Raw genomic sequence first — 13,071 nt, forward strand, 5'->3', positions numbered from 1 at the left:
ATAGGTCAGTTCACCCACGGAAGAAAATCAAATTTGTTAAAATAAAGTCAAAGGTTTGGCTAAAACGCAGCAAAACCAGGAAATTCAAACAGCAAGGTGTTGTGCTTCTCTAGCCCCATCTAATCAAGGCTCTCAGAGCACTTTACAAGCTTTAATTAAGCCTCCCAACCCAGGGATGAAGGAAGTGCTGTGAGGGTCGGCCTGTAGCTAGTCAGGCAAAGGCGAGGCGGCAATAAGAAGGGAATAATTCCCCCCACTGGAATAAACACGGATATACCAGGTGCAATCAGTTTTATTTTAGCAGATTTCAAAACATTTTCAACAAACATCGGACCACAGCAAAGAAGCCCACCCGGCCTGACTGTGGAATTCTCCAGGAAGCTACTGTGCCAATGGGATGTTAGGATCTGCTATTTAAATACCAGTAAGAATGCAACAAGCCCAGCGGTCACTGGGCCTCTAACGCCCTCACGTCGCTCCATTCAGAAACTGGAGATCGGAACCGGTTTGTCTATAACATAGGTATTAGCACGTGTAGCAGCAGGGCAAGCCACACCCAGTACAAGCTCCTGCTAATGTGCCTAGTCCACTGGGACCATGGCCCAGTACCAACCAAAGTTAATGCAAATTGTGATGAGGGGTTTGGGAAGCGGATGCACTTCTCCACTAACGATTGGGCTGAAAGCTCTCTCTCACACACACACATTTCATAAGACAAATCAGATGGCAGAGACTTTCAGTCAAGACCAAATGGATCTGGATTGGAGCCAGCAACCTAGAGAAAAAAGGCTCCATATTCCATTTGTACCGGTCCTCTGAGCCAGCCGGTCCTTATTTGGTTTTAATGCTGATTTGAGTGTATGGTGTGAAAAATGTAATTGTAAGGCAAATATAATAAAACCCTGTTTGTTCACTTTTAATAAGAATTAACACTAACTGTGGGGAATCAGGGCACAGGTGATATTGCAGGAGAATGAGAAATCAGCGATCACATATACGCGGGCAGTGTTCCAAGACTGTAGTTCTGCGGGTCCATCTGTCCATTTGGTGTAAAGAGCAGACAGACATTCTCTATATTTAGGTTAGAACCTCTGGGATCCCTCACTTTCTTGTGCTGCAGGGCTCTGAGGCATGCCTGACTGGCTCTGAATGCTGCTGTCCAAATAACCAGTGTAGCCTGGTGGGAGTAGCCATGTGGTAGCAGAATCACAGTTAAAACATTGCCAGATAGCTCCAGGATCTCCCGATTTGCCACTTATGTATTAATTATGTGCTCAGCCCCTGCCCTAAGCAGCTTACAGGCTAGTCTGGACACATACAGTGCATTGCATTGAAAGAACTGGAGATTAATTTTGCTGAAGTCATTGCTGAAAGGTGCTGCATCATCCCAGCCATCCTGCCAGCCATGGGGAGTTATATGCAGCTTTCTCCAGAGTCAACCAATAAAAGGATGGAAACAGAAAGTCTGGCACAGCAAAGTGATTACATGAGTGACACAGAGCTAGCCTGGCAGCTGTGGTTTCTTTCTGTGATCCCCAGCTCCATATAACTCCCTTGCTGGGACAGTAAGACCTTTTCTTGGACACCTTTCCAAGGTGCTGGGTGTTTTCCACATGGACATCTTTTCAGTCTCAGCCAGCCCTCACCTAATATAGAGCCTATCAGCTCTGTTCCGGGCCAGAGCTGGTACAACTGGAGTTTTAATTAGCAGATGGGGCAGGGCACTCAGGTCGTTTTGCACTGAGCGGCTAGCGGAAAGAGGGGTATTCATAGCATGCATTGGACAGAGGTGTTCCAGTGGGTGAGGTGGAATGGAATGGGAAATAGAGGGGATTTTTACATTTATGTTTTTGGAGTGAATTTAATGCTGGTGAAATACACTAGATGGACAGCGTTGGAGAGTGAAGGCCTCTACTTACGCACTGCAGAGGCCCAGCAATAGGAGCGACTCTAGATTTCCCCCCTACACACACACACTGTTCTGCCACTGTGCCTCCCTCCTGCCCTGAAGGGACCACTCTCTGAAAGGGGAGGGGAGTCCAGGCTCCAGGGCCCACTCAGATACGACTGCCAACAAGGAGGCCAACTGGTGGCAGCTGGAGCTGTGATTATTGATGCGAGGACTCCTTTCCCCTGAGAACTGGATTAAGACCCACCAACTCATCTCTCATAGACCATTCAAGCGTAAGTAGTTGGTAATGACTTTTGGCCCCTAGCCACTGACCACTGCACTAGAGCCAGCCAACGTAAGATGAAAATTGGTCTGGTGGCTAAGGCACTGGACTAGGACTTGGAAGATGTGAGTTCAGGTCGCAGCTCTACTACAGACCTCCTGTTGGACCTTGGTCAAGTCCCTTAGGCTGAGATTTTCAAAGTCGAATCTCGAATTTAGATGCCTTATTCCCATTAAAGTTAACAGGAATTAGATGTCCAAGTCCCTTTGAAATCTCAGCCTTGATCTCTCACTGTCTCAAGGCTCCATCTGTAAAATGGGCATCGTACCTTCCTTTTTCACAGGGCTTTTGTAAGGATAAATTGATTAATATTATGAAGGCCACAGAAACTACCATTATGGGAGGAGAGTCACATAAGCACCTATGCAAGTAGAGAGGCAAGAAAGCTCCAGTCCCAATTACCTTAGCCATCCAATCTGTCTCCTATCACTTTCTTACTTTGCTACATTAAGGTGACTGAAGGAAAATGCAAATTTTCAAGGTTCAGAGCATATGATACTGAACAGCAGCACACAGTCCCTTTCCCCCTGCATGCCACCTCAGCATTCAGTCCATTTTTTCCTCCTTCAGCTTATTCATCTCTTCCTCCAGATTACTGTGGTCAGAATAAGTGGGCTCAACATCTCCAGCCCCTTTCAAATCCACCCACAGCTCTTTTCCTTTCCTTTGATAGATCGATTCTTTGTGGGTCTGCCTGTTCTTGAAATACAAGTAGAGGAAAGCAGCTATCAGGCCAAGGAACAGAATCAGGGGGTAGATTAGGATGAAGTGGAGCAGTGACGGAGACGAACAGACCCTGGAAGAAATTGTTGACTCTGCAAAAAACAGAAAACAATTGAACACAGCAGCTAATTGTACTTACTCCTCCTGCTGTTCAATATTCATAGCACTAATGGGGGATTATAGCTAACAGCCCAGTGGTTATGGCACTCACCTGGAATGCACAAGACATGGGAGAACTACATTCATGTCCATGTTTTTCCTTATTCAGAGCAGGGGCTTGAATGTAGGTCTCCCACATCCCAGCTCAACCAATTGTGTGAGTCTCTCTTTCCCTCCCACACCCTTCACAATAAACTTTCAGGTTTGGCAAATCAGCAGTTTCCAACGATCTGCATAACACAGGCCATAGAAACGTCATCTCTGGCCTGCTTTAGCACAGACGGTCAGAATGGTCCCTTGGTGTATTCCTGGTATCTTTGTTTGTTTCCTTTAATTTTCCCCTTTATCCCATAAACACCCAGGCATGCTGCTATAGGGTTGTTCATGAGTTTGGGGCTGTACGTGTTGGTTTTTTGATCTAGGATTGTTCAGGAAGTGACTAGCCTGGAAGCCAATGTGGTCTAGAGAGTTAGGCAGGACCTAGGAGTCAAGCAACCTGATGTCTAGTCTTGGTGCTGACACTGACTTTCTGTGTTTCACTGGGAAAGTCACTTCATCACTCTGAGGCTCAATTCTCCCATCTGTAAAATGGGAGGAATTTACCCTACCCCATAAAAGTAAAAGTACTATATAAGAATTCTTCAGGCCAAGGAGTGTTAGCAGAGGGTCGAGAATTTAAGATATCATTCCTCTAGATCACAAATCCTGTGGGATGCATCCTCACCAGGACACACATATTTTTCGAGTGAGTGGCACTTCCAAGTTTGTGTGCTTCACTGTGAAAAACATCCAGTCTCCTGGAATTTTATGGAAATCAAAACACCAAGGATGCAAAACTACTTGGCAAAAATATATATGCAAATTCCATGGGAAATTTTCAGCAATTACTATTTCACTCAGCAACAACAACGAGGGTTAATAAATAATCCACACAAAGGAACAGCTAGTGAAAGAAACATCCCAGTACAACAGAAAGCTAGCATCCAGTTACGAGGATGACTGAGATCCTAACCGCAGATGGGTGATGACAAATCTTCAGCACCTCCCTAAACACACTAAATAAGTTTGAAATCTTTGGTTCTGTTTATTCAGTTTCATTGCTGCAGAATCCCTCTGCATTTCCGAATTTTGTCCAGGCCTTCAACACACCCCAGTTTACCCCCCAAAGGAAGGTTGTTCTCATAGTTGGCCCCCCTGGAAACAAACAGGACTGGAAGCATCACCAAGAAAGCCTATTCCCAGAGGATTTCCAGGGGCTTTCTGCAATCTCTAGAGATTCGGATGACCATCCAAGAGTTTATCCAAGCTGAATGAAAGCCCTGGTTTTTCTGAGTTTTTCCAAAAAAACTAAGCCTAATGAGAACACAGGTTCAAGCTCCAAGATTCAGGTTAGGACTGTGAGGGCTTGATCTCACAAGGCATTGAGTGCTCGGTCCCAATCCAGCAAAGCACTTAAGCACAAGAATAGTTCTTTGGAAGTCAGTGGGGTTGTTCACATGCTTAAAGCTCAGCATGTGCTTAAGTGTTTTGCTGGATCGGAGTCAGTGCTCAGCACCTTGCAGGCCAAACCCCAAAACCCCCTCCCCTCCAGAGTTTGAGGTACCCAGCTCCTGGGTCTGGCCCACTAGAGAGCTAAGGGACAGCTGTGGGACTGAGTTCGGATCCCCCCTTAGTAAATTCCAAAACATTCCGTTCCGGGGTTTGGTTTGGGCCCCATCTTCACTCCTTCCCCTGCAGGGCTGGAGGCAAGGGAGAGGTTTTGGAAGGACTTAGAAAGTTGCTCATTGGTTACCTGCTGGAAGAATCAGCACAGTGATGTTCCCTGAGTGCCTTACACTCCTCTGATACCAGCCGCGCCCAGGGCTGAACACCCACATCTCCCCATGGCACTGATAGTCCCCGCTGTCAGACGCCTCAGGCCTCAGCAGCGTCAATCTGTACTGCAGCTCCCCAGGCCTCTCAAACCGCAGCCGGTTCCTGACAGTGCTGGTGGTGGCAGGGCCGTACTGAAACACAGAGCTGTGTTTCACACTAAATAACTCTTCTCTGCCTCCCCCGGTCATTCTCCACCAGGTGACGGAGAAGGCGGTGCCGCTGGTGCCGGGCGATCCCAAGATGAAGTTGCAGTCTAGGTGGAGGTCCCCCTGGTTCTCTTGCAGCACAGCTGCTGAGCTTGCAACCTGCACCTGCAGGTCACCAGCTATCACCACAAGGAGAGAGAAGAGAGGCTTCAGGGAACTGGGTGGTTGTTGAACAAAAGCATCGTGAGGTATATTTTCTGCTGGCAGGCACTCCTCCCTTCTTTTCTATTCCCTGCATACCAACCAGCAGCACTCCATGCACTTCTGGCCCTCCCTCCCCAACATAGCTCTGCCTCCCTTCCCTGCAGCAGGCTATTCCTGCAACTGACAGCGCAGCTGAACCCTAACTTGCAGTCATCTCTGCTATTCCAGCTGTGCTCCCCTTTCCAGACCCTGCAGTGCCCCTCGACCCTGGCTGCATGGGAACATTGCAGAGACACAGCAGATGTTTGCTGGAGATGGGCAACGTCATATGCAGGGGAACTGGGAATGGCCCGGGAGCGTTACCTGGAGGCAGCGCAGTGAGCCTCGTGTACCCCGACACTTCCGACGCCCGTTGAACCCAAGTGCCACTGCTGTCCTGCTGCCACTCCTGCACCTGGCAGCAGTACAGCCCTGCGTCGCCCGGCTCCACGCTCCGCAGTATCAGGCTGAAGTCACCGAAGGATGGGCGGCGAAGGTGCAGCCTCCCCACCATCTCCTCGTCAGCATACTCCACCATGCCGTTGATGTGCACTTTCACCAGGGTTTTCATCCCAGAGTGCTCCAAACCATGGAACCAGATGGCAGAGAAGAGAGAGGCCGGTTGGGAAGGGCCCTGCAGGAGGCAGCTCATGGTCACGTCCTCGTTCTCAGTGGCTGTGATGTTGTGGTTTGTTTTTTCAACATGGAGTTTGTTTTCTGGTGTGGGAGGCAAGGGGAAGAGGCCTTCACTTAGGGACTGTGTTCCACAGCACAAAGAGACACACACAGGCTTGTTCGAGGCTGATCTGACTCTCCATACAGTATGTGTGGGGGGGGGGGTGGGAGGGCAGGGGGTCAGTGTGGATGGCCTGTTAAAGGGCCCCTGTTTAAGAACTGGAATCACATTCTTTTCAGGGTTGATGGGAAGTCATATGACTGGCTCCTGTGTGAGGCGCTCGGGGCTCCTTCTACCGCAAGTCCTAACTCCCACCCTTACGGCTCAGTCAGGGCTCTAGCCCCTGCCTCCACAGCCCCACCGGCTCACTTGGGCAGGTGACCCCCGCACCACAGTATTCAGAGGCTTCCTAATCACTCACTCAGGGCTCCGGGCTGCAGGACGCGCCAGGCCAGGGAGAGGACAAGATGGGGGTTGGAAGAAGCAATCCCTAAGGGACCATTCCAGCCTGCATAATTGATCAAGGAAGGCCTTCCACCACAGCTGTGTCTAGCATGAGCTCAGTGCAGCTGGAGATCCAGCCTTTGCTTCTTACGGACATCCATGCTGTGATAAAGGATCCCTTCTAGGACAGCATAGTTACCTGAAACCTTGAACTCCAGCATGGTCTTTCCTGATTCCTTCTTTCCAAGTTTGTACCAGCCACGGTCTGGTGACCACAGCCACTCCTCTACCAGGCAGTAGTACCTGCCACGGTCACCATGATTCACAGACTGAATACGCAGCCAGAACAGGTTGCTGGAGACCCTCTCACTGTGGAATTTCGATTTCTGTATAGCAGAGCTGAACTCTGAACCGTAGTCCAGGATATTGCTATAGTTGGCCCTCACGATTTGCAGTGGGGGAGCATCAGCTGGAGAAGGCGGTAAGAAGTACCAGGTAATGGCTAACTGAGAATCCCCCTGGGTCAGTGATGTGACTCTGCATTCGATTTCTGTGTCTGCGCCACCAGAGATCTCCAGGGATCTATCTTCTGTGTTTACTCTTAGCTTGCTCTCTAAATCAACAGGAAAAAAAAAAGAAGAATTTACTATGGTAGCTACCAGTACTAGAACACCAGCAGGAAAGGGATAGATTTCTTGAAATGATGGCTTACGAAGCCTTAGGAGAAGAGAAGCTGGAGGGAACAAGTCTGAAATTACACATAAAAGGTTCTGTTCAGGTGTTAGAAACCCCGCATTCTGAAGGATGCCCGGCCCCAATTTCAATCTCCTTTCTTTTAGGAGTCCTTGCAATGTTTCGGTAATTAAAAAAAAATCTTTGGACATGTTTTTCCTTTGCAGAGCCCCCATGAGCAATCCTACAATAACAAGATGTGTGTCCAACTCAGCCTTCACAAGCAACCCTACAAGAACAAGCCTGCGCACACACGTTCAAGCACTCAGGAGCAATCCTACAGCAAACCAATCTGCACAGACCTACCCATCCGACCACCAGGGCTAAAGGAATGCACCAGTGAGAATCACAGAGTCAGAGATAGAAGAACTCCATGGTCACTGTCAAAGGACTTGCCTGACTTGCAGCACCTCCTGCTGGCCAAGTGTGGCTCCGCAGCACCCTGCCTCTGTTCTTTCAGACCAGATCAGTCAGTTATCCAGACCACAGGAGTTCAAACATATACCACCTTTGTGGGGGCTAGTTTATTAACTCATTCTACAGAGGGTAACTTCTTTAGTTGCTGAAGTTCACAGCCACTCTGGGCCCATGAGTCCTGGGGCCAGTTTTCTTCCCTGCTCAGGAGGCTCTCACCCTCTTCCCAGAGCTGGCTTATACTTCAGACTCTCTCTCTCCTTAACACAGGAGCTAGAGTTATAATTTAGGCCAGCTGTAGCACCACAGCCAGCTTCCCCTCCAGCTGGCCCTTCCCCCAGTCAGTCCCTCCCCCCGCAGGCTAGGAGAGTTCAGCAGGCACTACCTTCTGCCCCTGGTAGAAACCGAACATATACAATCCTCTTCCCAGAGCGCGTCCCAATTCACTGGGAAAGCACAGAGCCCTGCCTCGCCCACTCTGTAAGGCTCCTGGTCCTAGGCCCTTAAAAAATGACAGCCTGGGTTTTCCCCAAGCCTTAACTATCGTCCCGGGACCATTTTCCTTCTCCCAACAGCTAGCTCTGTAGAGTGGATGAAGACCTAGGGAAGGCAAAGTCCCAGAACTTAAGGGTCACACCACTGAAGAGGTGTTGACTGACCACTACAGGCCCTACTACCCTTAAGGGGACGGTCACCCTGTTACAGTCACCCAGCCAACTCCCTGCCCAGGCAGGATTGTTCCTTTCCAGGCATATTTCCCATACTTTAATAACGCCAATACAGTTTAGTTTTAAATTTTCTCAAGCGACGGGGCTTCCAGTCCTTCCCTTGGGAGACTGTTCTGCTATCTCACTGTCTGAAAATTTCCCCAGCCAGTTAATCCCATTACTTCTAGTCAGACCCCTGTGTACCATCCCAAACAATTCATCTGCCTTCTTGAGGTTTACTCCCTTCACACAGCAGTAGGTGGGCCCTCCAAGCAGCATTACTGGCATGGGATTGATGCACGAGCTGATAATGGAGGGGGACAAACCGGGAATGAAGATCCCACTGGTGCCAGTCCTCTTCGGTGAAGCAATGGGGCAGGGAGGAGAAGATGAATTAACACAAAAGTGCAGCTTTGGAAAATGAACAATGAGGTCCTTTCATCTCAGACAAACTAAAGAGTCTGCGTGGGTTTCACTAACACTTCCTGCCTCATCTGTCTGCCTTGGTTAATAACTAGAAATGTGGTAATGTGTTTCTGAATGTCCCTAGTCATTATACCTGGTAATTGTTCAATTAAGTGCTGAATGGCTCTAGTGCCAACAAAAGAAACATCCTAATCCCTCTTCAATTCTGCAACCATCTCCCATTGGAATGATACTGAGGTGTATCCTGCTAATGCAGTCTCTGTTTATGGGGCTTAGTTCCGATTGCATCACCTGTTGCTAAATCGATTGGGAAAGCAATAAAAAGCATGTGAACATGCAGGTCTCTCACGTAATCCTCCCATCCCCCATGCATACATACCCCACATCCTGCTTTCTAAAGGCCCGTTTATTTTAGATGGAGAGACTAGCCACGAAGCAGGGAGATCACGTCTTTGGGGACTTTCCTCCTTCTCTTCTTTCCCTTTTCAGGCTCTCATTCACCCTCTTAGACAGCAGGTGCTGAGGATATAGAAAAACTATCCCATCCCAGAAGCTGCAGGGCTGGATGGGTTGGACTGGGGAGTTGTTGCCTTAGAGTTGGGATCTGATCATCATTTTGGGGTGGGATTGAGGAGCTGGCAAGGGAGAATCTTTTGTCCATATAGATGGTTCCTGCATCCTGTCCTAGAGGCCCCCCCTTATGCATTCAACTGGGACACTATTCTCTTTGCTGGCCACCATGGCAGAGAGAACTGAATGGCATTGCCATATACTGAACATACAGAGGACTGGGGAGGACAGAAATTAGCTCTGGGGTCTTTAATCCCAGCTATGATGGTCAGTGGGATCTCAGGAGAGGCAGAAGAAATTGCCTGTGAAGAGGTAGATGAGGTGCATGGCATTCAACATCCTGCCACCCTGGGAACAGGACAATTTTACAAACACACATGCATGCACTTCAGTGAGAGTCAGGAACGGTTGCATCAAGGAACTATTAATTCACGAGGTAAGAATTATGGCTCTGATCCTGTGAGGTACTGTGTCCCCTCAGCTCCCACTGATGTTACTGGGAGATGTGGGAGCTTGGCACCTTCCCCTATTCCTCAGGAGCAAGGCTTTTTGCCTCCTCCCTTCCTTCCCCACTGCCCTGAAGGCTCCTCTAACATCCCTCTCTACATCTGGTGTCCCCCACAGCCTATCTTCTCCCTAGAGGTCCCTCACTATTCAGAGCCCCCCCACATTTCCTCTTTCCTTTGGGTATCCCCTCAGTACCCCTATTCCTTCTCAGAACCTATGGACATTCCTTGTCTCCAGAGGGCCCCTCACGTATGCCAGCACCTCATGTTTCCCCTTCTCCTCTTCCTTCCCTCCGAGAGTTCCTCTGCACGTCTGCCAGTGCCCCCAAGAGCCTCACATTCCCCCCAGCCCCACTGTGTGCCTCCCCCTTCTAAACCTAGGTGTTACAGCCCCTCAATTCTCCGGCCAAAGACGAGTGTCTCCCTTCAGAGCTCATCGTTGCCGCTCCTCGACGCAGATAGCCTCCCTAACCCCTCTTGGGGCTTGAGTGGTGCCTTTGCCTCACTCTCACATCTGCTAGCCAAGTCTCTCTCGCCTTTATCCCTGTGTTCCTTTCCCTATTCAATGCATCTGCGTCCTCCCTTTCCCCCCCAACTCTATGTCTTACTCTCTATTTCTCACTCTCCCTCCCCCCCCCGCATCTCAAATCCCACTGGAGACATTAGAACATGTCGCTCTCAAATTGAAAACGCAATACACGGGGATCAGCCTCATAAATGTTTCAGGCAGGTGGAAAAGGCACGTTCCGCAGCCCGACTCTTTGCAGGCTGCTGCATCAGAGTGAGAACAGCAGCGAGGATTTGGGTCCTACTGTGACAAGAGTCACAAAGGGGCGATGGAAAGAAAAAAGACAGCTGCTTTAAATGGGGTGGCAGGATGCTTTGCTGCTCTGTATTTCCCAGCAGATGACATCTGTGCTTTGAAGCTGGGCTGTGAACGCAGGGACGGTTCTAGGGGCAGGCAAGCAGGGCAGCTTCTCTGGGGGCACTGACTTCCAGGGGGGTGCCATACCACTAGCCTTCCTCCCACCCCGCATTTTTTGCTCCACTCCGGCTGGCTGACCATTTTAACTCTGATTTTTTTGGCTCGACTGCTGAGGGGGAGAATTGCAGGGAGAGGAAAGAGGCATAGTTGCCAAAAAACATTTTCCACCCTGGCCAGCACAATAGCTAGGGCTGCTCCTGTGTGAATGCACAGAATGGCTAGGAAGCAAAGAGGAGCAAATGCATTTCTGTCTCAAGGGTCACCCACTTCAGTCATCTGTCCTGCTGCCATGCACCCCTCTGACTGTTCCATATCAGATCCCATGGGCTAAGCAGAGCTGAGCATGGGCAGGACTCGGATTTGACTTCATTTGTTTATTTCTCCATCCTTAAAATGGCACCCATCAGAGCCAGCTCTGGGTATTAGCACAAATCTAATGCAGCATAGATTAACTCTTCATAACCTAAAACGGATTCAACCCCAGAACCTAACTGCTAAATATAACTGAAATGTCACTTGCCCCCAGCCCAGATCCGGAAGTCTTATTCTGTGCCCTGAAGGCCAACGCAGACTCTGCCACCGTCTGACTAAAAGTGGAAGGAAATTCCAGGGTTAAGAGGCATCCACTGAGAATACCTTGCCAGCAGGCTTTTAAATCTAGACTTGAGCACCAGTGGATCTCAGCTCTTATGGCAGAGCAGAGGGAAGGTGTTGCTTCCTCAGGAAGCTAGGACCCAAACCATAGGGCTTTCAAAATTATGCCACCGTCAATGGCATGAGAACACCTGCATATCAGAGGAAGTGGTGTGATGGCTTAATAGAGGGTGCTGTTCAATACTGAGCTAATCGCCTTAATCTCAGAGGAATAGTGAGCCATTTCTTAGATGAGACAAAGGCAAAGGCCGTGATATCACTTGTGGTCATTAAAGATACTAGGCTTCCTTATTAGAATAGGGCTATGAATTCCAGACTCCTAGCCTATTTATACAATCACATTCTGATTCCATTTATTTCCACCCCACTTTCAAAGGGTTACACTATTCTTCTTCATTTCTTTTCCTGAAAGGCTGTGACTTTTGTATCCTGCTGGTCAGTGTGTCGTGTCCCCTTCTGTGTCTGATCCACAGAAGATACCATTCTCAGCTCGAGAGACAGGCTTTTTAGCTCAATGTATAACAACTCATGGTTAGCACTGAAAGTCCCTGGTTCAATCCCCTGCGATGGCCACCATAGCTGTGGTCTCATAAGAGTAGGCTCATCATCTGAGATTCAAACTCCTTGTGGGCTTCAGACATTTGGAATAATCTTCCTCTAGATGGCAGCCTTGAGCATGGTAAAACAGCTGCCTGTGACCCACACCAGAGTGGATGCTATTGCAGTAGTGGCAAATTGATTGTTGAATACAATTTGCAACGCACTCTGAGTCCTTTGGAGACAAAGAGCTATAGCAGGATCAATAATCTGAACTGAAAGAAGGGAAAAGATGGATCACACTGTAACACAGATTCAGGCTAACCTGCATGGTGGCCTCAATCATTGAACATCAGGGTTGGAAGGGACCTCAGGAGGTCATCTAGTCCAACCCTCTGCTCAGAGCAGATCAATCCCCAACTAAATCATCCCAGCCTGGGCTTTATTAAGCCTAACCTTAAAAAACCTCAAAGGAAGGAGATTCCACCACCTCCCTAGGTAACGCATTCCAGTGCTTCACAACCCTCCTAGTGAAAAAGTTTTTCCTAATATCCAACCTAAACCTCCCCCACTGCAACTTGAGACCATTGGTTCTTCTTCTGTCATCTGCTACCACTGAGAACAGTCTAGATCCATCCTCTTTGGAACCCCCTTTCAGGTAGTTGAAAGCAGCTATCAAATCCCCCCTCATTCTTCTCTTCTGCAGACTAAACAATCCCAGTTCCCTCAGCATCTCCTCATAAGTCATGTGTTCCAGTCCCCTAATCATTTTTGTTGCCCTCTGCTGGATGCTTTCCACATCCTTCTTGCAGTGTGGGGCCCAAAACCGGACACAGTACTCCAGATGAGGCCTCACTAATGTCAAATAGAGGGGAACGATCACATCCCTCAATCTGCTGGCAATGCCTCTACTTATACTTAGCCTTCTTGGCAACAGGGGCACACTGTTGACTCATATCCAGCTTCTTGTCCACTGTAACCCCTAGGTCCTTTTCTGCAGAACTGCTGCCTAGCCATTCGGTCCCTCGTCTGTAGCACTG

General features: G+C 48.9%; 1 protein-coding gene across 3 annotated transcripts in view; it reads right to left on the reverse strand.

The window, feature by feature from the left end:
• Positions 1–276: 276 nt before the first annotated feature.
• Positions 277–13,071, reverse strand: part of CD101 (CD101 molecule) — a 30,326-nt gene continuing 17,531 nt past the window's right edge. For 2 of the 3 annotated variants that reach the window (XM_037906487.2, XM_027820041.3), the window contains exons 7-10: positions 6,700–7,113; positions 5,705–6,097; positions 4,909–5,316; positions 277–3,049 (exon numbers count right to left, since the gene is read on the reverse strand). In XM_037906487.2, the coding sequence (XP_037762415.1) occupies positions 2,781–3,049; positions 4,909–5,316; positions 5,705–6,097; positions 6,700–7,113 (1,484 nt within the window). In that variant the 3' untranslated portion in view covers positions 277–2,780. The remainder of the gene's footprint in view (positions 3,050–4,908; positions 5,317–5,704; positions 6,098–6,699; positions 7,114–13,071) is intronic. The other variant, XM_043538427.1, reaches the window with a different exon arrangement.

This window comes from Chelonia mydas, chromosome 1 (assembly GCF_015237465.2).
Source record: "Chelonia mydas isolate rCheMyd1 chromosome 1, rCheMyd1.pri.v2, whole genome shotgun sequence".
NCBI lineage: Eukaryota > Metazoa > Chordata > Testudines > Cheloniidae > Chelonia > Chelonia mydas.